The following is a 27,447-nucleotide window of genomic DNA, read 5'->3' on the forward strand; positions in this document are numbered from 1 at the left end:
ATAATTTATAATACGTTCAATAATTACCATATTCACAACTATGTTGCTCTAATGAGTTACTCTCGAACGTTCTAGTTGTATTGATTGCAGGATGAAAATCGATCAGGAAAATGACGCAATCCAATTCATTGGCTTTTTCCAATTTTGATTTAGTTTCTAACAGTGTCCAATGTGTATATGCGTGTGAATTATTATTACGAAAATGAACTTTTGCTTGTTCTCAAAATAAATTACGTTCGATTTTAATCATTGTCTTTTCTAATAGACAGAAAAGGAGAAGGAACGACTACATATACATATATATACATTTCGATCGTTTATCTCGCATGAATGGTTGCACGAATTTGCCGGGTTCTTTGTTTTGTAATCCGCTCGTTACACTTTAACAAAGAAAATGTTCTTTAATGTCTTTCCTTATGTTACGCAGGATGGGAATTACGAGGTATACACTGTTACAAGTTCTTCAACATCAGGCATTCCTGGGAAAAAGCGGCGGAACTATGCAGAAGGTGAGCGAACCATGAACACCAATTGGAACCTCGTAAATTATCGAATTAACATATTTGTAAATTATTTATTTATTTCTCTCTCTTTCTCTCTCTCTCTCTCTCTCTCTCTCTCTCTCTCTTTTATTATTATTATTTTTCTTTTCTTTTCTTTTTCCTATTTTTAACGAAGGAATATCGTTAATAAAAAAACGATTTCACGTGTTAAATTTTACAGGTACGGAAGCGAGTTGATGGTGGTGGAAAGTTATAGCGAGAACAACATGACTGCAAGTATGGTCGGCCGACATTTGGACCGTTACTGGTTAGGACTCGCCTCGTTGGACGATTTGCGAACTAACACGCTCGAATCGGCCGCAGGAATGCTAGTCTCTCAATACGCTGGTTTGTTCAAAATCTTTTATCTCCTATGAAACTTCTACCCGGAAATAATTTCTAAGCGTTAACTAAGACTAAACGATATATTCGTGTTTCGAGTTATCTTAACTTGGTTAAACGTCATTTAGAAAAAAATATTTAATATCATTAAATAAATATGTCAACGTGACCATCGGTAGTACACAAGACATGAATAAAATGTTTAACATGTTAATGTAATTGTTTATTACAAGATAAAAAAAGGAATTTCATAATTTGCTTTCGTAATTTGACATAATCACTATACGATTTTATCTATAATCAAAGAAAAAAAAGTAAACGAATATTGTAATTTTTCTTTACTCGGTTATCTTCAAGCCCCTTAACGGTAAGTGGTTAAAAATCTGTTATCTTTATTGAACTTCTACCCGGAAATAATTTCGAAGCGTTAATTAGACTAAACGAACACTGTGTTTCCAATTATCCTAATTCGACTAAACGTCGTTCAAAAAAAAAAATATAATATTTTAGACAAATTTATATTAGACTTATTAACGAAATAAATAAAATTGTTTTTACTACGAGATTAAAAAAGAAATGAAATATCAATTTAAGATTTTATCGATAATTAAAAAGAGAGGGAACAAGAAAAGGTAAAGGAATATTGTAATTTTTCTTTACTCGGTCATTCTCGGGGTCCCCTTTACGGAAATTAGGAGCAAAACGTTGAAGAGAAGCGAACGTTTATAGACGAGGGCAGGTTTTGTATCGAGGTCGCGCAAACGCGGAACTCGCACGCGGCACGAAGACACACTTTTCCCACAACAATGCCCAGACATCTCCGTTTTACGTCCGCGTACAAGTATACAAGCTTCTACTATTTCCTCGTTCGAGTTTCACTCGTTCACCGTTGTTGTTACCCTTTCTACCGAATAACTAGAAGATTTTTACAGTTCCGTCGTTTATCCAATTAACTAATTTTATTTTATCACCAAACAGATCTAATACCAAATTTTGAAGTTATTTCTTCTATTGATCGTACGAAATATCTTGTAAAATTCTCTAACAAAAATATTTGCAAATTTTTGTAACGCAAAAAATATTGAATAATGTAATTATGAAAAGAAACATATATCTTATAAATATATAATTAAGATATTTTTAAAAACGATTGTATAAAGAAATATTATCGTAAAATATATATAAATAAAATGTATATACGGTGAATTTTGTTAATCAGTGTAAATATAGAATATTGTTTCTTCATACTCTCCCTTTTACGAGTTCGAGTCATTTCTCTACGAACAGCCATCCAATACTATCGAAATAAAATCGATAAAATATAAAATATAAAATCCAAATAAATAGAATAATCTATATAATGTAAATATTTGGTAAAAATGTAGGATTCTGGGCATCCAGGCAACCAAATCCTCAATCGGGAGAATGCGTTGACGTTGCTTTGACTGACGATCGTCAAACTTGGGAATTAACAACCTGCGAATCGCTTCTTCCTTTCATGTGCCGATCAGCTGCTTGTCCAGCCGGTATGTATCATAAAAATATAATGATCTTATTATTTCTTATTTTTCATGTTGGATAAATGTAATTTAATTTTTTCGGAATTATGGAATAGAATAATGTAGAACGTAATATTTCACGTTAGAATTTATGGCAAATCCAATTCACGTTTCTATTTTTTAATTGCAATCATGAAACGTATTACATCTCGTTAATTACAGTAATTTCTTTGATATTTTAAACAATACATTCTCTACTTTGAATTATCACGAGATTGTTAGCGAAACGATTAAAAATGTCGCGTAATAAATAAGTTTGTTTAAAAGAAATTATTATTCGAATGATCGTTTAAAGAAATCTTTTATATTTTAAATAGGTTCTTTTCACTGCTCGAACGGTAAATGCGTGAACGCTGCTTTCAAGTGTGACAAACAAGATGACTGTGGTGATTATTCGGACGAAATCGATTGTCCGGTTAATTGTCAATTTTACATGGCCAGTAGCGGTGACGTCGTTGAAAGTCCTAATTATCCTCACAAATACGCACCTTTGGCAAATTGCAAGTGGACTTTGGAAGGCCCTCAAGGTCACAACATTCTGTTACAGGTTAGTTACAACCTGACTACTATTTTTCTTATTTAAAAACAAATAACTCGTAAAATAGGTGTCATTTTGTAAAAACGTAAATACTTAGATTTTATTCAAGAATAACTATGCATGATAAATAGATGAACGAATTAAAAAAAATTAATTGTAAAAGACACGATTAGCCTAGAATCAAATACCCATGTCAAATCAAACTGATCCGCTTTCTGAATAGGCTTTCGTTTACATCTAACGTATATTTCTATTTACTTTGTATGGAATAAATCGTGAAAGCCTGTTAATTTTTTAAATCATAAAATTGAACTAAACTAAAATTGTCTCGTTAGCTTAGAACTTAAAAAAATTTTATTTGACTTCTACGAATGATGTTTCCTGTAATTTTCAGTTTCAAGAATTTGAAACGGAAAAGAGTTTCGACATAGTACAGATACTGGTAGGCGGTAGAACCGAAGATAAATCGGTAAATCTAGCAACCCTCTCAGGGAAGCAAGAACTAAGCAACAAGCTCTTCGTTTCGGCCTCGAACTTTATGATCATTAAATTCAGTACCGATGCCTCGGTTGAGAGGAAAGGATTCCGTGCTTCTTGGAAAACCGAGCCGCAAATGTGCGGTGGTATTCTTCGTGCTACTCCTCAAGGACAAGTATTAACATCGCCAGGTTATCCGCAAAATTATCCTGGTGGATTGGAATGTTTATATATCCTGCAAGCTCAACCTGGAAGGATAATATCTCTTGAGGTATGTCAAAAATTTGAAATATTCAATTCATCGTAAGAAATAATATACCAATTTTGTTTCCTCCTGAATTTTAAACAAATAAATATTGTCCTCATCCATTGTTTAGATCGAAGATTTGGATTTAGAAATGAATCGTGATTATATTCTCATACGAGACGGTGATTCGCCGATGAGTCGTCCGATAGCACGCCTAACTGGAAAATCTGAGGATAATCCAACAGTCATCATGTCGACAAGCAACAATCTTTATCTTTATTTTAAAACTAGCCTTGGCGATTCGAGACGTGGTTTCAGTATCTTATACACTCAAGGATGTAAAGCAACCGTCATTGCGAAAAATGGAACAGTTCAATCACCGTCTTACGGTTTAAACGATTACCCTAATAATCAAGAATGTCTATACAGAGTAAAGAATCCTGACGGAGGACCGCTTTCTTTGAAGTTCGTCAACTTCAACGTTCACAAGACTGATTTTGTACAAGTACGTTGAAATATTAAATAATAATTATACGTTTTTACATGTGAGACAATGTACATATTTTGATATAAAATTTTTTAGATATACGATGGCCCAAATACAAATGGATTACGATTACATCCAGGAAATGGTTTTACTTCTAATACTCGACCAAAAATAACCCTAACCGCTGAGAGCGGAGAAATGTTAGTTAGATTTGCTTCCGATGCTTTGCACAGCAGTACCGGCTGGCAAGCTGCTTTTTCAGCAGGTAAATTTACAATTAATAAATCGAACCGTGATTGATTGTAACGATAAATTTCATTCACATTGTTATTTTCAATTTTTGATTATATTCGAGTGTGAAAAATTATAGCAGCATAAAATATAACGCCGCTCGAATTATCTCGAGTGTACACAGTTTGGCCTGTTTAGCACGCTCGAAATAATTCGAACCCACAAGTTTAAGGGTTAATTATTCATCGACATTTTTTTCAATAAATACTTATGGAAAAATAATAAATAAATATTTGATTTTTAGATTGTCCTGCATTGTTACCTGGCGAAGGAGCACTTGCATCGAGTCGGGACACAGCTTTCGGAACAATAGTAACCTTTTCGTGTCCGCTAGGACAAGAATTTGCAACGGGAAAGCCAAAAATTACCACGGAATGTTTACCAGGAGGAAATTGGTCAGTCACGTATATACCAAAATGTCAGGAAGTATATTGCGGTCCTGTTCCGCAAATAGATAATGGATTTTCTATTGGTTCGTCAAATGTAACGTATAAAGGATTAGCAACTTATCAATGTTACGCTGGATTTGCATTCCCATCTGGAAGACCTACGGAAAAAATTTCTTGTTTGGCTGATGGTAGATGGGAAAAGAAACCGTCTTGTTTGGGTAAGTTGGAAAAAGTTTTAGCTAGTTTCATTTCATAAAATCTAATATCTAAGCATCTGATATATATAATATTTATTTTTTGTATTTATATTTTCTAGCATCTCAGTGTGCACCACTTCCAGAAGCACCGCATTCAAATATTACGATTCTTAATGGTGGTGGTCGTAGTTACGGTACCATTGTCAGATTCGAATGTGAACCTGGTTACGTTAGAACTGGTCATCCGGTGATACTTTGTATGAGCAACGGTACATGGTCCGACGAAGTGCCAACATGTTCTCGTGAGTTGACGTATCAACGATAAAATATATTTCTAAATGATCATTTAACTAATTATGTATCCATTTATTTGCATTAGGTGCAAAGTGTCCGTTATTACCTACAATAAAGAACGGTTATGTCGTCGACCCAACTAGAGAATATTATTTTAATGATGAAGCTAGGGTACAATGTAACAGAGGTTACAAACTTACCGGAACGAACATTATTCAATGTGGCCCTAATCAATTGTTTGACAATGTTCCAACTTGCGAAGGTAATAAAAATAAAACGAATTTTTTTCATACCAAAATATTTGAATAAAACAATCGATTATTTTCTTTTTTCTTTTCGATAGACATAAACGAGTGTGCAACCAGTCAATGCGATCTAGCTTCAACAGAATGCATTAATAATCCTGGCGCATTCACTTGCAAGTGCAAACCAGGATTCGCTCCAACCATGGAGTGTCGTCCAATAGGTGATCTTGGTTTGATAAATGGTGGTATTCCTGATGAATCTATCACCGTTTCTAGCTCCGAGAATGGATATACGAAATCTGTGAGTAATGTTTACCTAGTTTTTATTTGCCTTTATATTCGTGATGTATGATAGTATCCGGTTATAAAAAAGAAAGTTTCTTCTCAGGGGGTACGTTTAAACAATGGTGACGGATGGTGCGGTAACAACGTCGAACCCGGTGCAAATTGGGTAATGATCGATATGAAAGCACCAACTATCATTCGTGGTTTTCGAACCCAAGTTGTTGCTAGAGTCGATGGCAATATCGCGTTCACGTCAGCAGTACGTATTCAGTACACGGATGATCTAACGGATACTTTCAAAGATTATACAAATCCCGATGGTACGCCAGTTGAATTCCGAATTTTGGAACCTACTCTATCCGTACTGAACTTACCGGTACCAATCGAGGCACGATACATCAAATTTAGGATGCAAGATTACGTAGGTGCACCTTGTATGAAAATAGAAATAATGGGCTGCACGAGATTGGAATGTACCGATATTAATGAGTGCGCCACGAGAAATGGTGGCTGCCATCAAAAATGTATCAACAATCCTGGTAGTTACTCGTGCATGTGCAATACAGGTTTTGAACTTTACAAAGGTAACGGTACCGCAGGATTTAATATTGAAAAGTCTGAAACTGGTGAAAGGGACGGGGATTTGTATCAGAGAAACAAGACTTGCGTACCTGTAATGTGTCCTGCATTAACTGCACCAGACAATGGGAAAATTTTGTCGACCAAAGTAAGATATCATCAATTTGAGAGAATGTGAAAATTATTATCATTTCAATAACTTCGTACAATTACGATCACATCTAGACATATCGTTATTTGTTTATAGAACCAACATCATTTTGGCGACGTAGTTAGATTCCAATGTAACTTTGGTTACGTTTTAGCTGGTTCTACAGCTGTAATTTGTACTTCCAGTGGCATTTGGAACGGTACTACTCCCGAATGTCAATGTAAGTAATACTTATAATAGAACTAATTTCGAATATTCTAAATCGTTTCTATAACATTTCTGTAAAATATAATTCTTGTTTTTAATTGCATGTGGTTTATTATCGAATAAAATCAATTTCGAATATTTAATTTCGTTTTCCTAAACGTTTTTTCCAATTATTATTTTCTGTTAACAGATGCCAAATGTGTTTCTCTACCGGACGACAAAAACGAGGGACTTTCGGTGATTCGTACTGATGAAACAAGCGTTTTGGTTCCATTCAAACAGAACGTAACCTTAAAATGTGGCAGCAACGGACGTTATTTGCGAAATACTGCGACGTCTAGTTTTCGTCAATGCGTTTACGATCCGAAACCAGGTCTGCCGGATTATTGGCTGTCTGGTTTGCAGCCGGCTTGTCCACGTGCTGATTGTGGCAAACCATTGCCAACACCAGGTGCTGAATATGGTCAATACATCGATACTAAATATCAATCATCTTTCTTCTTTGGTTGTCAAGATACGTTTAAGTTAGCGGGACAAACTAATCGTCATGACAACGTTGTACGTTGTCAAGCTAATGGAGTTTGGGACTTTGGTAATTTACGTTGCGAAGGTCCTGTTTGCGAGGATCCTGGAAGACCAAGTGACGGTCATCAAGTAGCTCGCAGTTATGAGCAAGGATCGGAAGTTCAATTTGGATGCAGTAGACCAGGATATATTCTGATAAATCCGCGACCAATCGTTTGTGTTCGAGAACCAGAATGTCGAGTCGTCAAACCACTTGGACTGACGTCTGGACGTATACCTGATTCAGCTATCAATGCAACATCAGAAAGACCAAATTACGAAGCCAGAAACATTCGATTGAACTCCGTTACTGGATGGTGCGGCAAACAGGAAGCTTTTACTTACGTTAACGTGGATCTTGGACAAGTTTACAGAGTCAAGGCAATTCTAGTCAAAGGTGTGGTAACCAATGATATCGTTGGTAGACCCACAGAAATACGTTTCTTCTATAAACAAGCTGAAAGCGAAAATTACGTTGTTTACTTTCCCAATTTCAATCTTACTATGCGTGATCCTGGAAACTATGGTGAACTGGCTATGATTACTTTACCAAAATACGTGCAAGCTCGTTTCGTGATACTTGGTATCGTCAGTTACATGGATAACGCTTGTCTTAAATTCGAACTCATGGGATGCGAGGAACCAGTCGTTGAACCTCTATTAGGTTACGATTATGGTTTCTCACCTTGTGTTGATAATGAACCACCAGTTTTCCAGAACTGTCCTCAGCAACCTATAGTTGTTCAAAAGGGTACCGATGGTGGTTTATTACCAGTAAACTTCACCCAACCTATTGCCATAGACAACAGTGGTAGTATTGCTCGATTGGAAGTTAAACCTCAAAGTTTCAGAACACCCATTCGTGTATTCGAAGACACTGTTGTGAAATACGTGGCCTTTGATTACGATGGAAATGTTGCTATTTGCGAAATTAACATAACTGTACCAGGTTAGTCAATCATTTTTGTAAATTTTACATTATTTAAAATATTATTTATATGATCTTTCGGATAAAGGAAATGACTGATTTGTTGGTTGTGATAGATTTAACACCACCCAAACTAAGTTGTCCTCAGAGTTACGTGATCGAACTCGTAGATAGACAAGAAAGTTATTCAGTAAACTTCAATGAAACACGAAGACGTATAAATGCTACTGATGCGTCAGGTCCAGTAAGGGTTACCTTTGTACCAGAACGAGCTATAATACCAATCGGTGGTTTCGAAAACGTGACAGTATATGCTACAGATTCTAGTGGCAATCGTGCCTCCTGTCATTTCCAAGTATCCGTACAAGCAACACCTTGTGTCGACTGGGAATTAAAATCCCCAGCCAATGGTGGTTTAAAATGTGTCCCAGGTGATAAAGGCTTGCAGTGCATAGCAACGTGCAAGAATGGTTATAGATTTACCGATGGTGCACCAGTAAAGACCTTCGTTTGTGACATTAACAAACATTGGTCTCCAACTTCAGTCGTTCCAGACTGTGTATCAGAAAGTAAATACTTTGTCTATTTAAAAAATTTTGAAAGTATCAATCGATTTTTCTAACGAATCATTTATCATTTTTGTAGATACTCAACAAGCTGATTATCACGTGGTCGCATCAGTAACATATCGAGCTAATGGTGCAGTATCACGTTCTTGTTTGCCACAATACCAAGACCTAATGACACAATATTATATTAACCTAAATGCTATCTTAACTCAACGCTGTTCTGCTATCAACGTCAATATGAATGTATCGTTTGTTAGATCGATGCCTTTCTTATTAGAAGAAAATGTTTTGCAGGTAGATTAACATTATCGTGGTGTATTTATAATCACATTAGTCAAAGTTATGACAGAAAACATTTTTTTGTTACACATAGATGGACTTTGTTTTGGTGATCGTTCCCGCTATTCGTCAACCACAAGTATACGATCTATGTGGTTCTACCATAGGATTAATATTCGATCTTTCTGTACCATATGCGAGTAAAGTCATAGAACCTCTGCTTAATGTTTCATCTATTGGAAATCAATGTCCACCATTACGTGCCTTAAAATCATCTATCACGCGAGGATTTACTTGTAGCATTGGTGAAGTACTGAACATGGACACGAACGATGTACCTCGATGTCGTGAGTATTAATATTACATCCAATCTAAATAATAAAATGATTATCTAACTAAAAATAATCTTGAACAATTCAATATTATAGTTCATTGTCCGGCTGGTACTTTCGCTGGTGAAAAACAAAAACAATGTACATCCTGTCAAAAAGGTTTCTACCAGAATAGTGATCGTCAAGGTTCATGTTTACGTTGTCCTTTTGGAACATATACAAGAGAAGAAGGTTCCAAGAGTATCGACGACTGTGTTCCAGTATGTGGATATGGTACATATTCGCCAACTGGTCTGGTCCCATGTTTAGAGTGTCCTAGAAATAGTTACACCGGTGAACCACCAATAGGTGGATACAGAGATTGCCAAACTTGCCCTGCTGGTACATTTACTTATCAACCAGCAGCACCAGGTCGTGATCGTTGTCGAAACAAATGTTCTCCTGGCATGTATTCGGATACAGGATTAGCACCATGTGCTCAATGTCCAAAAGACTTTTTCCAACCTCAACATGGAGCCATAACATGTATAGAATGTCCTACCAATATGTATACTGATGGAGTTGGATCAGTGGGTCGAGAAGAATGCAAGCCAGTGCAGTGTACGGATAGCGTTTGTCAACATGGAGGACTTTGCGTGCCTATGGGACATGGTGTACAATGTATATGCCCAGCTGGTTTCTCTGGAAGACGTTGCGAAATCGATATAGACGAGTGTGCTTCTCAACCTTGTTACAATGGTGCCACGTGCATCGATCTACCTCAAGGTTACAGATGTCAATGTGCTAATGGATACTCTGGTATTAATTGTCAAGAAGAAAAATCCGACTGCAGTAACAATACTTGTCCTGAAAGAGCTATGTGCAAAGACGAGCCTGGCTTTAATAATTACACGTGTCTTTGTAGATCTGGTTATACCGGCGTTGATTGCGACATAACGGTAATTGATTTGATTTTTTTTGTCTTAACCATGATCCAATAATTTATTGTATTATTTTTAAATACAAAAAAAAACAAAATAAAAAACTTTCTTTTCACATTGTAGATTAATCCATGTACGGCTAGCGGGAATCCGTGTAATAATGGTGCATCTTGTGTAGCGTTACAACAGGGTCGATACAAATGCGAGTGTTTACCAGGTTGGGAAGGTCAAAGTTGCGAAATCAATACAGATGATTGCGCTGAAAGACCTTGCCTGCTTGGCGCCAATTGCACCGATCTTGTGGCCGATTTCAGTTGTAATTGTCCACCCGGATTTACTGGCAAACGTTGTCACGAAAAGATTGATCTTTGTTCTGGAAATCCTTGTCTCAATGGTATTTGCGTTGACAAATTGTTCAGTCATGAATGTATCTGCGATCCAGGATGGACCGGTGCAGCTTGTGAAATCAACATCAATGAATGTGCTGGTAAACCTTGTCGTAACAACGGACAATGCCTCGATCAGGTCGATGGCTATACTTGCACCTGCGAGCCAGGATACACTGGCAAACAATGTCAGCATACAATCGATGATTGTGCTTCGGATCCATGTCAAAATGGTGCAACGTGTATCGATCAGCTCGAAGGTTTCGTCTGCAAATGTAGACCTGGTTTCGTCGGACTTCAATGCGAAGCTGAGATCGATGAATGCCAAAGTGATCCTTGCAATCCTGTTGGAACGGAACGTTGCGTGGATTTGGACAATACTTTTGTTTGTCAGTGTCGTGAAGGTTATACCGGATCAGCTTGCGAAGTCAACATCAACGATTGTGCTTCCGATCCATGTTTAAACGGTGCTACTTGCAGAGACGAAGTTTCAGGATTCAAATGTATGTGCCTTGAAGGTTGGTCCGGAGTTCATTGCGAGATCGATGTTGGAATGTGTCAAAATCATCCATGTCAAAACGATGCAGCCTGCGTCGATCTTTTCTTGGATTACTTCTGCGTGTAAGTTTAATTTGAACAAATCGAAAAAACCAACAATTCAAATTCTAATGTATAATATCTATCTTTTTTTTATATTTTATTAACAGCTGTCCTTCTGGAACTGACGGTAAACAATGCGAAACTGCACCTGAACGTTGTATAGGTAATCCTTGTATGCATCATGGACGCTGTCAAGATTTTGGTTCCGGACTTAACTGCACTTGTCCTGATGACTATACCGGTATTGGTTGTCAGTATGAGTACGATGCTTGCCAAGCTGGTGCATGTAAAAATGGAGCCACTTGTATCGACGATGGTCCTGGTTTTACTTGTGTCTGTCCACCAGGCTACACTGGTAATCAAATATTTTCAATGATAATAATATTTAAATATTTAAACATCTTTTTTATGGTCCGCCGAGTTTTAAATTATTATTTTAATTCACAGGTAAAACATGCGAAGATGATATTATTGATTGTAAAGACAATTCTTGTCCACCCTCGGCAACGTGTATTGATTTAACTGGGAAGTTCTTCTGTCAATGTCCATTTAATTTAACCGGAGACGATTGTAGGAAATGTAAGTTATGTATAATTTTTATACATCTAAATAAATTAATATGTTTCTTTTTTTTACTGTTACTAATATTTCAATAATTAACTATTACAGCTATACAAGTTGATTATGATTTATACTTCGGTGACCCGGCACGTAGCAGTGCATCACAAATTATTCCATTCTTTACTGGAACAAGAAAGAGTTTGACCGTAGCCATGTGGGTACAATTTACTCAAAAAGATGAGGCTGGTACTTTCTTCACCCTTTATGCCGTGAGGTAAGATCTTTAAGACAATGTTTAATATCCAAAATCTAATTAAGTATAAACGAAATATTTTAAAACATAACTTTTCGTAATTACAGTTCACCACACGTCCCAACAAATCGTCGACCAATGGTACAAGCCCATAGTAACGGTGTCCAAGTATCACTATTCCATGATTTACAAGATGTCTATTTACCATTCAGAGAATATGCAACTATCAATGATGGTCAATGGCATCATGTTGCTGTTGTCTGGAATGGAGAAAACGGTGGTGAACTCGTATTAATTACAGAAGGTTTAATTGCTAGTAAAACAGAAGGATATGGAAGTGGTAGATCGCTTCCAGCATAGTAAGTAACTTTTTTAAACATTATTTAACGCGTATATAATGTGATTTTAATTATTAATTTTTTAATATTATTTTAATATTTTTAATATTACCACAGTGCTTGGGCAATATTGGGTAAACCTCAAAGTGAAAATCCGAAAGGATACACGGAATCTGGTTTCCAAGGACACTTGACAAAAGTGCAAATTTGGAATCGTGCGCTTCACGTTACGAATGAGATACAGAAACAAGTTAGAGATTGTAGAACCGAACCGGTTCTTTATCAAGGATTAGTTTTGACCTGGGCAGGATACGACGAAACGGTTGGTGGTGTAGAACGCGTAGTTCCATCACACTGTGGACAAAGAGTATGCCCACCTGGTTATGGTGGTAACAAATGCCAACAATTGGAAGCTGATAAAATTCCACCAAAAGTGGAACATTGTCCTGGTGATCTTTGGGTTATCGCTAAAAATGGTTCTTCCATTGTTACTTGGGACGAACCTCGTTTCAGTGACAACGTTGGTATAGTTAAGGTTCAAGAACGAAGTGGTCATAGATCTGGACAAACTTTGTTATGGGGTACTTACGATATCAGTTATGTGGCTTATGACCAAGCTGGAAACTCTGCCAGTTGTAATTTTAAAGTCTATGTATTATGTAAGTTTTCATATTTTGTTTCTTTATACTTATATTTATTTTTTTTTTTTCATACTTTTACAATTGTATCTTGTTTCTTTTTTGAATAGCCGATTTTTGTCCCGAACTTGCTGATCCGATCGGAGGAACGCAACAATGCAAAGATTGGGGTTCCGGTGGTCAATTCAAAGTTTGTGAGATTTCATGTAATCAAGGATTACGATTTTCTCAAGAGGTTCCTAAATTTTATACTTGCGGCGCCGAAGGATTCTGGAGACCTACTCATGATCCTAATTTACCATTGATTTATCCTGCATGTACAAGTAAGACTTATGTTTCTATTGATACATTAAAATTATCAATTTACATTTCAAACTTATTTATACGATATTTCTACAATTGTGTTTGTTTTTTAAGGTTCAATCCCGGCACAACGTGTGTTTAGAATAAAAATGAACTTCCCTACTTCAGTTCTATGTAACGAGGCTGGTCAAGGTGTTCTCAAACAAAAAGTCCGAAATGCTGTCAATTCTCTCAATAGGGATTGGAACTTCTGTTCTTATTCTTACGAAGGTAATTCATCGTGTATAACAATTTTAATATATATATATATATATAATATGTTGTGTTGTTTAAAAAAATCGTAACATTTGATCAAGTCTTATCAAAATATATATATAATTATTTTTTAAATATTTTCTTTTAATTTGATGTTCAATTATAAATGTAAAACAATCAACGTGAACTTTTCGAACAAACCATTATTTTTTCAAAATACTTAATAACAAATAACGTTTATATTAATTGTTAGGTACACGCGAGTGCAAGGATTTGAATATCGACGTTCAGTGTGACCACCGAATAAGAACAACAAGAGAAGCAAGTGAGGAAGACGGTGGAATGTATATTATATCAGCTGTCGTACCAGCAGAACCGTAAGTTGAAAACACTTGTGTAATCTAATTTCATTCATTTTTATGTTCTACTTTTTTTTTATATTTAATATTTTAAATTCGGGGAATAGTATAAGCTTAATAAAAATTTGTTTAGAAAAAATTCAAGATACGAATAAGCGTATCACGTATTTTTAAGATTAATAAACTGTAGGCTTTCTTTTTCTTTCTCTATCTACCTATTTCTCTATCTATCTTTCTCTATATCTTTAAACCCAAGTATGGATTTAGATAAATTAGTACTGAGTATTTGTTACTTGTTACATCATAGAACGAGACAGGCACGCCAAGGAAGCGATACCTATGAGGTGGAGATCTCGTTCCCAGCGATAAAGTAAGGACAGTTCAATTCGTATGAATTAAATACGAATTGTGTCATATATACAATGACAGAATGCCAACAAAACACGATATCATTTCTAATAATTCGCCCTCATTCTAAAAAAATATTTAAAAAAGACAAAACAAACAAACCAAAATACAGAAAAACAAAAAGAAATAAAAAACAACAATTATTGCAGATTCATTTACACACGCATATATAGCGATTTAACACGGTGCATGGTCGAGAAGGTACCAAGGATGAAGGATTTATAAACATATAATAGATAAAATGCAAAGCATAAAAAACGGGTTTGCACGTTGTTACTAACTGACTTATGGCAAAACTATTGTTTACCTGATGTAGAATCACATTACGCTAAAAATGAAATTTAATATAAGTACAATAATGATATAACCCGATACTTCTAACAAAGTTATATACTTTTATATAATCCAAGGCCGAGGCTGCTCTACATTAGATGAATTAATTTTTATAATGTTATATAAACTATACCTACATAATATTATATATGATCGTTTATTTTTTCTTTTGATAGATACTTTCTTTTAATTAATAACTAATTTATAATATTATCTTACGATAACATTTACGATTGCATGATAATGAATGTGAGAACATGAGAAAAGAAAATTTTTAAAATATTTTCTCAATAGGTGATACAATACATAGTAGTATTATAGTTACACTTTTTTATTTCCAACATTATTGCCGATTGCCATTTTGTAATAGACAAATCTGCACCAAAATTTCCCATTTTACTTTTAAATATATATATATATATATAATAGGATAATATGAATATGTATACATGTATACTTTACAATAACAAATTTATACAAATTTCAGAATGTCAACGAATTTTCTAATTACACGTAGGATAATTGTAATTAATCGTCACTAATGGCAGGTTAGCTTGAGGCACGCTTACCCGTGAGATGAGTTTAACCACGAGTTGTTCGTTTTATTCAACGAACGATCGCCTGAAAACAATAACGGCTGTATATATTGGCGCATACATATACCCTATGCCTGTTGCTATACCCGTTTTATGTGACTTTATTCAAGCAACGCATTGATCAATAACATTCCACTCCTTTATTTGTAGCGATCCTATACTGAATGCCAATTCTAACGAAAGAGCGACGGTACAATCCTTACTTGAAAAACTTATTCTCGAGGAAGATCAATTTGACGTACACGACATTTTACCGAACACAGTACCAGACCCAGCGTCATTGACATTAAAGTCCGATTATGCTTGTCCAGTTGGCCAAGTTGTAATGGCACCTGATTGCGGTAAGAATTAAATCATATTTTTAAATAAAATCATAACATTTTTCCTTTTATATGATGATATATCATTATCAATTTGATAATTATTCTTCGACACGCTCGTTATTTCTAACGAATCGATACGTTTTTTTTTGTACAGTACCATGCGCGGTGGGCACATATTACGAAGAAGAAACTCAACGTTGTGTCTCCTGTCCCGTGGGCACCTATCAAAGTGAATCCGGCCGAACAAAATGCAGCTCGTGTCCTGTAATTGCTGGTCGACCTAGCGTAACTGTTGGAGTTGGTGCACGAAGTGCTGCAGATTGTAAAGAACGATGCCCAGCAGGAAAGTATTACGACGATGCAGCTGGTTTGTGTCGTAGCTGTGGACATGGATTTTATCAACCAAACGAGGGTAGTTTCTCTTGCTTGCTATGCGGTCTTGGAAAAACTACTAGGACGGCAGAAGCTGTTTCTCGCGAAGAATGCAGAGACGAATGCGGTTCTGGACAACAATTAGCCGTTGAAGGCAAATGTGAACCCTGTCCAAGAGGTACCTATCGTACACAAGGTGTTCAAGCATCCTGCCAAGCTTGTCCAGTTGGTAGAACAACCCCGAATGTAGGATCGGCAGCCATCGAAGAATGTTCTTTACCAGTTTGCGAGCCTGGAACTCATTTGAACGGTACACTTAACGAATGTATACAATGTAAAAAGGGCACTTATCAATCGGAACCTCAACAAACCTTTTGTATACCTTGTCCACCCAACACCAGTACCAAAGGACCAGCAGCAGTGAGTATCAATTAATATATCCTTAGATTTAAAGCGGATTTATGCAAACCAATTAAGTCATTCACACGTAATACCAATATGATTTACATTATTTTTCCCAAATATGCTATAAATCCGTTCATTATTAATTAACAGAAACATATTATTATTTTAACATTTAACATTTATTTTCCTACAGACCAGCAAATTCGATTGCACCAATCCATGCGAGACCAGTGGCGAAGAAATGCATTGCGACGCCAATGCATATTGTTTACTCATACCAGAAACAAGTGACTTTAAATGTGAATGTAAACCGGGATATAACGGTACCGGAACGGAATGTACGGATGTTTGCATGGGATACTGCGACAACGAGGGTTTATGTGTGAAGGATTCCAGAGGACAACCATCTTGCAGGTGTAGCGGTAGTTTCACAGGCAAACATTGCACTGAAAAATCGGAATTCTTCTATATTACCGGTGGTATCGCAGGAGGAGTTATTCTCATCATCTTTGTTGTTCTCTTGGTCTGGATGATCTGCGTTAGGTCAGTTTATAAATTAATAATTAATAAAACAACTAATTTTTACTATTACAATTATCATCTTACGAAAAATCTTTTTACAGAGCATCTCGTAAAAAGGAACCTAAGAAAATGCTAACTCCAGCCACCGATCAAAATGGTTCACAAGTAAACTTCTATTACGGTGCACCAACGCCTTACGCCGAATCGATAGCACCTTCTCATCACAGCACTTATGCTCATTACTATGACGACGAGGAAGACGGCTGGGAAATGCCTAATTTTTATAACGAAACTTATATGAAAGGTCAGTTTATATTACATTGACAAGTTTATTCTACAAATAGCTCATATATATAAAATTCTTAAAATTTTTATTATTTACTTGCAGAAAGCCTACACAATGGAGGAAAGATGAACAGTCTAGCTCGTTCAAATGCAAGTATATACGGCACGAAGGATGATCTGTACGATAGGCTGAAACGTCACGCGTATCCAGGGAAGAAAGGTACAAGTTTGAATGCAGATACACATTGAACCAATTTGAAATAAAAGGACATCAGGGGTTCGTTGTGGTCAGCAAAGTATATATATATAAAAAAATAAAATAAAATAAAAAATAAAAGCATATATAATATATATAAACACACATATATATATATACATACATATATATATATATATATAGATAAAATAAAATAATTCAACACGGGAGGATCGACCACTTAACTTTTGTCACTAATAATTAGCGTTAAAAAAAAGCCGAAATATTGCGACGTTTGTATTACTAGATCAAAAAAAAAAAGTAAAAAAAAGGGATCATTTCTCTCATCCTACCGCACCGAAGCTAAGCTCGCTCGAAAAAAAAATCTACTCTACGCAAATTCTAGCTCGGCCAAATCCACAGAGATATTTGCCATGTTTAACGTTAGTGACGAAGGAACATTTATTTTCCAGACAAGAGTGATAGTGACAGCGAAGGTCAGTGAGTCGTCGTCCCTGCCCCCACGGTGAGAGAGAAAGAGAGAGAGAAAGAGAGAGAGAGAAAGAAAAAGAGAAAGAAAAGAAAAATTTTATAGAGAAAGAGTTAATGCACTAACACAAGCTTCCCAGTACGCGGAAAACTTAAGAAGGGAAAACTTTTCGAGGAAAGAAGTTATTAACTCGGGGGGGGGGTCTAATATGGGTCACGTTATTTCTATTTATTATTATTTTCTTATGCGTAGGACAAAAACTAAATTAAATGGAAAAAATCATTAAAATGAAAAAGAAAAAAGAAAGAAAAGAAACAGAAAAGAACGATCACTTATCGACGTATTATTCGCAACGAGAGTTCCCACGGTGTATCATCGATGTTTTCATCCATGACAGAAGAAGAAGAAGAAGAAGAAGAAGTATGATCGTATTTCTGTTTGATTTAAATCACGTGACCCATGTGAAAAAAGAAATTATAAACACAACATTTGTGACACTACGATTAAAAGTGCGCATTGAATCTACGGGGGAAAAGAAGTGAAATTAATCGGGTCCCGAAACGACGATTAATTTGAATTGATCGTTGTTTCGGCACCACCACCAACACCAAATCCATCGATTAAATCATTTTTAATTTTTCTCTGGAGTTACAAGAAGTCGCACGAGTAGTAAAAGAAAATGAAACAAAGAGACTACGTAAACGAGATTGTAATTTTTGTAATTTAATACCAATTAGATTATAAGTAACAAGCACGCGCGAATATAACTTACACGCACACTCTTGATTAACTCCTATTTTGATTAATGGTGCGAACGAGAGTGTATTTGTATGTTAAACGGTCATTATAAATAAGTGAATTTATATTTTGTTATTATAAATAATGTATTACATTGTAATATAATAGATACCTAAGCGTTCTCTACCTTATATTATTATTCATTAATCGAAAAAAAAAACGTTCTAACGTTGCATACCGAAAGTGTGTCTTAATGAAGAAGAGTTTTTTCTTCTTTCTTTTTTTTTTGTTTCTTTCGATTAAAAAATACGAGAACAAAAACGAACGAGGAGTATGTCATATAAAATATTCAAAAAATTAATTTAATATGACAAACCCCGTTTTGCTTATTGTCATGTATTTTTACGTGTATTTAACAAAAAAAAAAAGAAAAAAAAACAATCATAATCACTCATAAAATATAATAAGTTTAATTATCATCCTGTCCAAATTGAAAATTTGGACAGGATCCAACGTGTACCATAAACAAAATAATGTAGACTTTCAAAAATTAAATTGTTAATTATACGACTTTGTATGTTTTTGTGACGTTCTTTCTTCTATCCAGTGTATCTTCAATTTTAACATACTACCATTTGAAACGTATTGTACATCCATACTTTGTACATACGTATTATACATCCCCACATTTATAGGTATGTATAAATAATGATACATTAAATTTAATACAAGTAGTCATATTTATAATCAAATTAACACGAGTCTAGGAAAATCATTATATAATATTGTTGTACAGACATGAGTATAATTTCTTAATAAGCGCTGATGGAAGAACTAAAAATAATGTCTTAATTTCTATTCATTTTCATAGGTATTACTCGATACATTTTTTCTTTAAATACAAAGCTCCCTTGTTTCTTTTCCATGCCGATACGAGATAGAAGATATTTTTTAATACAATCGGACAAATTTTTCGATGATGGTACCGATTGTGATCTCTGACAATACTGGTTTGTATCCATACCGATGAAATCTTTATTATTCTTTTCATCGTTCATATCGAAATCAAGATCGTTCGAGTCGATATTTATTTGCATATTTTCTTCATTGGAAATATCTTCATCCGAATCACTGGCGACAGACTCTGCCAGACTGTTTACTGCTAACAATAGAAATATAACATGTTCGATGCATACGAAATTAAGAAAAACGTCATAAGCCGTCTCTTCTCGACCGATTCTCGAGACACGCCTACACATATTTACACATACAGCTATATGTGGTTGTGTGTTTGCTTACTTTAAACATGTTGGTGCATGGATGTGTGTGTGTGTATGTGTGAGTGTTTTATATAATCACGCACTAATATACAACGGTGATTCTCGGAAAAAATGGTACTTGAAATCACGAAAAGATATAGCTATATATATATATATATATACAGTATCGAACAAAAGTATTGGCACACATTAGATTTTCTTGTAATTTATTAAACAAAAAGTACGATTCTTTATTTAATACTTTTTATTAAATACATCTCACGAATCTAATGTTTAAATACATTTCAAACCGTAGAAATTAAATAAGTATACGATTAAAAATATGAGGGCTTTTAATAGTTAAAATTATTATTTAATTAAATACGGACCATCATTCGTTGTTATTTTTTGTAAGATTTTATATCAATTTACTTTTCCTGATTTGCAATACATTGAAACTTTAGACTGCTCTGAGATATTTAACAAAAATAAAATAAAATGAAAAATCGCATACTTATAACGAATTCGTAAAGGATGATTATAGGAAAATTTAGTCTGTGCCAATATTTTTGTTTGTTACTGTATATACACATATACACGATCGATAATTTTATAGTCCGACGAAATATACGCATACGGATGATAAGATTAGAAGAATATTTTTACGTTTAAACGAGCAAAAAATAATTATTAAGAGAATAATTATGTAGTTTATAAATAGTATACTTTGTCAGAGTGATAACAAATTGTATAGTCATGTAGCTCATTTTTTTCATAATTATTGTATAAAGATAAACATAATTATAATCCTATAATTATTTTGGTAATTTGATTACACCTTGAAATGATATAATCTAATTTTATATATAGATGTTGGTCAGAATATAAAATAAATTTTTATAAAATACTTATACTCTTTTTCATAGTAATTTTATATAACACTTACCGATTTTATCTTTAACAGCAGATAAAATTTTCAATACCCTTAGATCATTCGGGTTCTGTTTTAAAACTGTGTAAGCAGAAAAAAAATATTTCGAGTATATTAATCATTCAATCTAATTACTAAGATAATAATTATTATCAATTATATCTCTAAATAAATAACACCAAAACTTAAAGGTTAAGAGTATGAATAAAAATTTTACCTGTTGTACCAATTTTCATAGCATTTTCATAATTTTCAGTCATAATAGCAAGAAGAAACTAAAATTATATCGAACACATGTAATTTATTTTTAAAAATCACCCTTTAGAAAACATTCTTAGAGCAAAACCAGACTGGACCAATACGTGAGTCATTATCATCTTTTTTTCCTCATCACATTCTTTCTCACGGATCGTTCAGGCTGGGTTTTTTGGTTACCAAACTCTCGCATACCTTTAGTCGATCTTCATAATTCAAATTATTCTGTTTATTCATTTCTAATGCCTTTAACATACCACCTTCTTTATGTAAGGTTACGAAAGAGTACTATTTCGGTAAAATTCTATACTTTCTCTCTAAATTTAGGCATGCATTCTTCATAAATATATATATATATATATATTATCCGTAATATATAATACACTTATATATATTACATTTTTGAAAAGTTTTTATTTTGTGTTAGATCAGAGCAAATATTACTCGCGAATTTAATTTTATTCGAAAGAAATCATTTTATAAATTTTTGTTTATCATTTCACAAGAAAAGTTGAACTACGTAGTAGTAAAATAATTTAATGTATTATATCCGTCGATTTGAAGTAGGTATGTTATGTATACATAGCAATTACGAAAACTCTAAACAATAACAAACGAATAGCAGGATACGAATAATACATATATAGTTTTTTTCCTAAAATACATCCATTGTTTCCTAAACGTATCATCCTAACCTTTATTTTATTCTTCTAAATAAATAACTCGATTGAGACGGAATTAAAGTGAAAGTGAATTTTTAAGCTTACGCGCATTGAAAATATGAAAAAAAGAAAAAGAACGAGATATAAAGCGAAGAAAGTTGAAATTATGTCAATACCGTAAGAAGAAAAATTCTTCTCCAAAAGATACGGCAGTAAAACGTTTTAGAATTGTAAGTAAGTGGAGAGGACTAAAAGTGACGAATATAAATCAAGAGGAAAAGAAAAAGATGATATTAAAAGAAAAAAAGAAGAAGAATGGAAAAAAGAAATAGATAGAGAGAAAGCGAAAAAAGCAAAGAAAAGGGAAGAAAAGAACATTTATTAGCATAAACACGTGATGGGTCGTTATGGTGCGTAAATGAAATAGAAAGAGAGAAAAATAGCAATTTATATATATATATATCGCGGCGATATCTCGCATCATCGTATTCTAAGAATGACGTGTCAATTTCCCCCGTAGGTGGTAACTCGTAAACATTTCGATTGGTTAATGGTGTGATCAGAAGGGTTATCATTGGTCAATGATGACGTAGTTAAACGGTAAACCGTCAGAGAGAGCGCGCGTAGCGCCATTTTGTGACGTGGTAGTATGAGTTGAGTCTTTAGAATCTCAGATGTGGCACTGGCCAGCCGCATTTTGTGAAGGTAGATTAAAGAGAAACGTTCTCTTACGTCTCTTAAGAAAAATATACGAAATCGTTGAGATTTAATTCTATACGACACATTTCTTTACTTGATAAAAAGAAAGAACATATATCTACGTGTAACATCGATTTAAAGAAGATAGAAGAAGAAAATTCAAAAACCCCAAGAATAAAATAGAAAATATACTTTACATCGTACGAATACGACCATACGTATTACTATTATTTGGACATTATTCAAATTCAGTCTTTTTTTCCTACATCCCCCTAAGTGGAAGGCGCAGCTACGTTTATTGTCTCCGGGAGGGTGAGTGTGTTGTTTTTCGTGCAAAACTATGATTTTTCACCTTAGTTTTTTATTTTACGTTCTTAAAGCTACGCAAAAACATGTTATATAACAGCGCACAGTATTCATGTCTCTTACCATTTAATTCGATAATTTCGATAGTGCTCGAAAGTAAACGATCAGTTGCGACGTAGTGGCTTTTATGCATGTATATGTATATATATATAGTTCTTTATTTAAGTACTTGCTTACCTTCTTTCGTTAATCGATCGGTCTACAATGATGCGTCGTTGTAATATATTAAAAAACATCTTCCAATGTTCTATCAAACAAAGTTTAATTCTTTAAACATTTAAATTCTACTTGCAAAATTTGTTTCGAACGATTATTTGTTTTGTCTCGTTACTTTTTCTTCCTCGACGCGAGTGGAAAATTTATTTTTCCCCCTTTTCTCTTGGCTTATCGATTTGAGGCGGCAGAGAAGCATGATATAACGTGTGTCTCTTGAAAACGTAGTCACATGTCGGCGCTTTCGATTACGTAACAACATTACTTACTTTAGATAACCACGTATTTAAAAACAATATTCTTTTTTTTCTGTAATAGCATGAATTTACATTCTTGATAAAAATTCTTTTTTTTTTAAATGGCTCTCTCGTTCGAAAATCTACAACGTTTATTATATTCCGTTCTATCATATCGACCGTTCGTTGACGATGAACAAAACATACATGCATTGTCGCGTTTAGCATTTATGCCTTTTTTCCTTTTTTTTTTTTATATACTTATTACTTTATCATATTTATCTAGAAAGTAGTGAAAAACACGTCGATATTATTGATCGCAATGCGATAAAATGAACAATCTTTTGATAATTTCCTTGGTATCACTGATATCAAATTTTTATTCCATAGAAATTGTTCATTTGACTGGCTGATAAAAATCAAATAGGATTTTCTGATATCTCTAAGAGTATTTATGTTATAATGTTATTATTATAATGATTATATCGAAACGACTGCATTGCGTTAATAATTGTATGATTTTTCTTTTTTATTTTTTTTTGCCCAATAGATAAAAATAATAGACTAGTTATATAAACGTTAATTAATAATATTTTATCGTTAGTTTTTGTTACCAGTTGATATTAATCTCAAGCTTCTACTAATATATATGTATAAAATAAATTTTGTTTTAGGCTTTAAAAATCCCTCCTATTTTCGAAACTCAAACAACCAGCAACATTTCATTTGAGGAAGGAGGCGCAAATAACGTAAGTGGTATTTTCTTGGTGCATTTGGGTCTTATATATGGAAAGAGGTATTGGATGGAGATTACACTTGTATTGGATTCCTTCAAGTTCATAATATCCAATGGGCAAATACAATTGTAGGTTCCTAAGCCATGCAGCCGTCTGCCGCAGCCATCATCTGTTTCTCGTGGCGTGAGATCGCGGCCACTGGAGGAAAAAATTGTAACCCTTACAGAGGTGGAAACTATTCCTTTGCTAAGCCCGACAATGGAATCAGATCTGTTCAAGGAGCCCTGGATTTTTCCACAAACCAAAACAAATATATTAATGGAAGAAGACAGTATTACAACATTTCCCGAGTGGGAGGAGAACTTTCAGGATTTAAGCGTCTGGTGCATGGACCAATTCCAGACTCCATGCGATTTTCCTATAGGTGAATTGGTTCCTTTTAAACTATCAGGTAAGTTGATTCTAACGAAATGACTCTTCTCGCTTAATTTCATGTTAAATTATTCTTATTAATATCGAAATACGATTCGTCTTTTGTTTAGGTACTAAATACGAGGGTAAGAGCGTTTCGAATTTGGGAAAGGGGGTATCAGAAAACGCGACGAAGGGGAAAAGCGAGGAAAAGGGGAGATTAAAAATGAATTTGTTTGGTGAAACGGAGCTTCCAGGTGGCAAATATCAACCATTGTTACCTTCATCAAACTCTTCTTTTAACTACAAAAAACAACTCGACGAAGCAGAATATAACGAATCAAATAATACATTGTTAAAATTACCCAAAGCATGTACCAGTGCTAGTAATAGCAAGATGAGCACTTCTAATGTTAATGTATCATTTCATTCACAACAACGCATAGACGATCTTGATTTGGATGATGCTTGCCAAAATACTTTCGAATCAACAGAAAATAATAATCAGCCTGAAACATGGGATATGTTAAATACAGTTCAAACTAGTGGATCGGGAACATTTGATTTACTTTCATATCTTTGCGAAGTGAGTAGTGTTTAATGTTATATTTTTTTTAATTTTATTTATATTAAAGCAAACATATCAAACAACATATCGTGGAAAATAATGAATTTGCCGTTATTTATAGGATGAACCACATTCACCAGGAGGAGGTAGCACATCCACAGACACATCAACGGTATTCAATTCAAGATCGCCCATCGAATTATTACCATCAGTTTCACAGAATACTGAGAAAGCGGTTGAGGTGGATATGGAAGTCGATAAAGTTCGTCGGAAAACACGATCAACTTCAACGATAACATCATCGTCCGACACTTCTTTCCCAGTTACATCACGAAGATCCGAAAGAACCCGGACGATAATAAACAGTAACAAAGTAGATAAAAAATATTCGAACGTTAAACGGGAAAAAAGAAAATTATCTATCGAAGATTCCAGTAGTTCAGATAGTCGAGTAGCAGATAATTTTAATTACAGAGAATCTAGAGAAAAAAATAATGAAGCTTCACGAAAATCACGAATGAATAAGAAAGCTAAAGAAACGGAAATGGCAGTAAGAGCACTAGAACTTGAAAAGGATAATAAGATATTAAAAATGAAAGTCGAAGAACTTGAAAAATTGGTAATATCCATGCGGAACGCATTATTGCAATCCGCTTTAAAGAAAGAGAATTGAATACTTTTTTATCTTTTACAAGTTTATCTATTATTATTAATCTTTTTTGCATATTTTATTTTAGTTATTTTTTACTTTTTACATTGTTATATTATTTTGAATGTTATTAGAACCCATATTTTTATAACCAATGGGAATTCTGGGGATAGATTATTCATATATTCTTTATAATCCTAGCAAAGTGTTACACATATGTTATATAAGAAGGGGATTTAAATATATTTTATTATTGAAAAATATTAATTATATATTATGCAAGAAAACATACATGTATATTTTAATTGAGCACGAAACATCAAGCACTGTTTCGGAAATTATTTAAATCGGAATAAAGACTTTAGGCATGCAATGTTATTCGATTTTAGTATCTTTAAGTAAAATTCATAATTTTTAGAAACGTACTGCTTAATTAAAAAAAAAATAAAAGAAAACAGATGCAAGTTTCGTATGTACGGTTAATATTTCCGTTCAATTTTAATCGGAACAAAATCACAATCACGGTTTGTTCAGCCTTGTATTGTACCTGATAAAAGAATAATATATATATATATATATAAATATATATATACATATTTAAAAACAAACTTGATGATAGAATAGCTTCAGATCAATAATGGTAACATTTCTTTTAATTGTGCGAATGTTACAATAGTTGCACGATGTAAATGTGTAAGGAGCATGTAATAAAAAAAATTTCTTTTAGACAAATATCTCACGTGCGTATAAAAAAATTATATGATCGATTGTATAGAAAAAAAAGAAGTAAACTAACTGCATGAAAGAAAAATCTTTTCATTCTATTATATATTTAACATTATAGAATATAATGTCTAATACAAATAAATCCTAGTGGGGAAACTTAATCTCCGTGATGAAATGTTCTTAAGCAATGTATAATCAGAAATTTTTAATTTATTCTATTCATAGGTCATTATATAAGTTTGATTGCTCACTTTAACTATGTCCTATGTTTTTTTTTCACATCTGATCGTATCAAACAAAATCTTGCATCATGAGGAAGTTAAAAGTTATTTTAAAAACCGCATCTGATGTAATCAATATTCCAAGCGATTTTAGAAATTTAATTGAAATAGAATTCCATTGTATAATAATTATAAAGTTTTTTTTTACAAAAATATGTAATCTCTTCCAAGAAATTGATATCATATTTTGCGATAAGAACGATAAGTGATTATCATTTGAGATAACACGATACTAACGTAAGATAAATGTCTCGCAAATGAATTATGAACACGGATGATTCAATATTCTATATTTGATATAGAAGAATCCTTAAAAAAATGTATCTACAATATTTATCTTTTATAAATTTATAAGATTTTTCGTATTCATTTGCTTCGAATTTGAACGAATAATAATTGAAGGATCAATGTAAACGCATGACTTACGTTAATCCGCGCATTTCTTTTGTTATTTATAAATCTAACGATCACACACATACACACGTTGAAAAATTGATTTTAAAAAATTTCTAATAGATACGCCCGTATGAACGGTATATATACCCGCATACATTAAATTAACAGGCGACAAATGACTAATACCCGCATTAATCTTTAATCTTTACTTTTTACCATCATGCAATATGTTTCACAATGAATCGATCGCGTAAAATAGATAAATGTATTATCAA

At 33.8% G+C, this 27,447-nt stretch overlaps 3 protein-coding genes across 3 annotated transcripts in view; 2 read left to right on the top strand and 1 right to left on the bottom strand.

Annotated features, from left to right (window-relative positions):
• Positions 1-18,720, top strand: part of LOC122517065 (sushi, von Willebrand factor type A, EGF and pentraxin domain-containing protein 1) — a 33,488-nt gene extending 14,768 nt beyond the window's left edge. The window contains exons 4-37 of the mRNA XM_043635394.1: positions 428-509; positions 724-890; positions 2,270-2,410; positions 2,761-2,990; positions 3,376-3,729; positions 3,836-4,210; positions 4,289-4,457; positions 4,728-5,090; positions 5,189-5,371; positions 5,449-5,625; positions 5,707-5,909; positions 5,997-6,620; positions 6,720-6,843; positions 7,021-8,343; positions 8,439-8,891; positions 8,968-9,185; positions 9,265-9,517; positions 9,599-10,440; positions 10,546-11,429; positions 11,516-11,763; positions 11,856-11,987; positions 12,078-12,243; positions 12,330-12,581; positions 12,678-13,219; positions 13,309-13,521; positions 13,616-13,771; positions 14,010-14,133; positions 14,423-14,485; positions 15,603-15,793; positions 15,930-16,567; positions 16,746-17,095; positions 17,176-17,378; positions 17,463-17,579; positions 18,029-18,720. Coding sequence (XP_043491329.1) covers positions 428-509; positions 724-890; positions 2,270-2,410; positions 2,761-2,990; positions 3,376-3,729; positions 3,836-4,210; positions 4,289-4,457; positions 4,728-5,090; positions 5,189-5,371; positions 5,449-5,625; positions 5,707-5,909; positions 5,997-6,620; positions 6,720-6,843; positions 7,021-8,343; positions 8,439-8,891; positions 8,968-9,185; positions 9,265-9,517; positions 9,599-10,440; positions 10,546-11,429; positions 11,516-11,763; positions 11,856-11,987; positions 12,078-12,243; positions 12,330-12,581; positions 12,678-13,219; positions 13,309-13,521; positions 13,616-13,771; positions 14,010-14,133; positions 14,423-14,485; positions 15,603-15,793; positions 15,930-16,567; positions 16,746-17,095; positions 17,176-17,378; positions 17,463-17,579; positions 18,029-18,060 — 10,592 coding nt within the window. The 3' untranslated portion in view covers positions 18,061-18,720. The remainder of the gene's footprint in view (positions 1-427; positions 510-723; positions 891-2,269; positions 2,411-2,760; positions 2,991-3,375; positions 3,730-3,835; positions 4,211-4,288; positions 4,458-4,727; positions 5,091-5,188; positions 5,372-5,448; positions 5,626-5,706; positions 5,910-5,996; positions 6,621-6,719; positions 6,844-7,020; positions 8,344-8,438; positions 8,892-8,967; positions 9,186-9,264; positions 9,518-9,598; positions 10,441-10,545; positions 11,430-11,515; positions 11,764-11,855; positions 11,988-12,077; positions 12,244-12,329; positions 12,582-12,677; positions 13,220-13,308; positions 13,522-13,615; positions 13,772-14,009; positions 14,134-14,422; positions 14,486-15,602; positions 15,794-15,929; positions 16,568-16,745; positions 17,096-17,175; positions 17,379-17,462; positions 17,580-18,028) is intronic.
• A 560-nt stretch (positions 18,721-19,280) lies between these two features.
• On the bottom strand, positions 19,281-24,072 carry LOC122517066. Its single transcript, XM_043635395.1, has 4 exons — positions 23,133-24,072; positions 21,191-21,248; positions 20,989-21,054; positions 19,281-19,945 (listed from the first exon to the last, which is right to left on the bottom strand). The coding sequence occupies exons 2-4, from the start codon at positions 21,231-21,233 to the stop codon at positions 19,632-19,634; spliced, it is 423 nt and encodes a 140-aa protein (XP_043491330.1). The 5' UTR covers positions 21,234-21,248; positions 23,133-24,072; the 3' UTR covers positions 19,281-19,631.
• On the top strand, positions 22,565-25,851 carry LOC122516079. The gene is made up of 6 exons (XM_043633632.1): positions 22,565-22,595; positions 22,867-22,901; positions 24,079-24,153; positions 24,274-24,592; positions 24,684-25,138; positions 25,242-25,851. The coding sequence occupies exons 1-6, from the start codon at positions 22,565-22,567 to the stop codon at positions 25,791-25,793; spliced, it is 1,467 nt and encodes a 488-aa protein (XP_043489567.1). The 3' UTR covers positions 25,794-25,851.
• Positions 25,852-27,447: the final 1,596 nt, after the last annotated feature.

The sequence above is a fragment of the Polistes fuscatus genome, unplaced genomic scaffold, assembly GCF_010416935.1.
Source record: "Polistes fuscatus isolate 324 unplaced genomic scaffold, CU_Pfus_HIC Scaffold2, whole genome shotgun sequence".
In the NCBI taxonomy this organism is placed as follows: domain Eukaryota; kingdom Metazoa; phylum Arthropoda; class Insecta; order Hymenoptera; family Vespidae; genus Polistes; species Polistes fuscatus.

Excerpts from the sequence above, each read along its gene's own strand:
- LOC122517066 (XM_043635395.1), bottom strand. The coding sequence starts at position 21,233 with ATGACTGAAAATTATGAAAATGCTATGAAAATTGGTACAACAG. Across the intron at positions 21,055-21,190 it reads TATGAAAATTGGTACAACAG|TTTTAAAACAGAACCCGAAT; the intron begins GTAAAATTTTTA and ends CTGCTTACACAG. Across the intron at positions 19,946-20,988 it reads TGCTGTTAAAGATAAAATCG|CAGTAAACAGTCTGGCAGAG; the intron begins GTAAGTGTTATA and ends TTCTATTGTTAG.
- LOC122516079 (XM_043633632.1), top strand. The coding sequence starts at position 22,565 with ATGTGGCACTGGCCAGCCGCATTTTGTGAAG. Across the intron at positions 22,596-22,866 it reads GCCAGCCGCATTTTGTGAAG|TGGAAGGCGCAGCTACGTTT; the intron begins GTAGATTAAAGA and ends CATCCCCCTAAG. Across the intron at positions 25,139-25,241 it reads TACTTTCATATCTTTGCGAA|GATGAACCACATTCACCAGG; the intron begins GTGAGTAGTGTT and ends CGTTATTTATAG.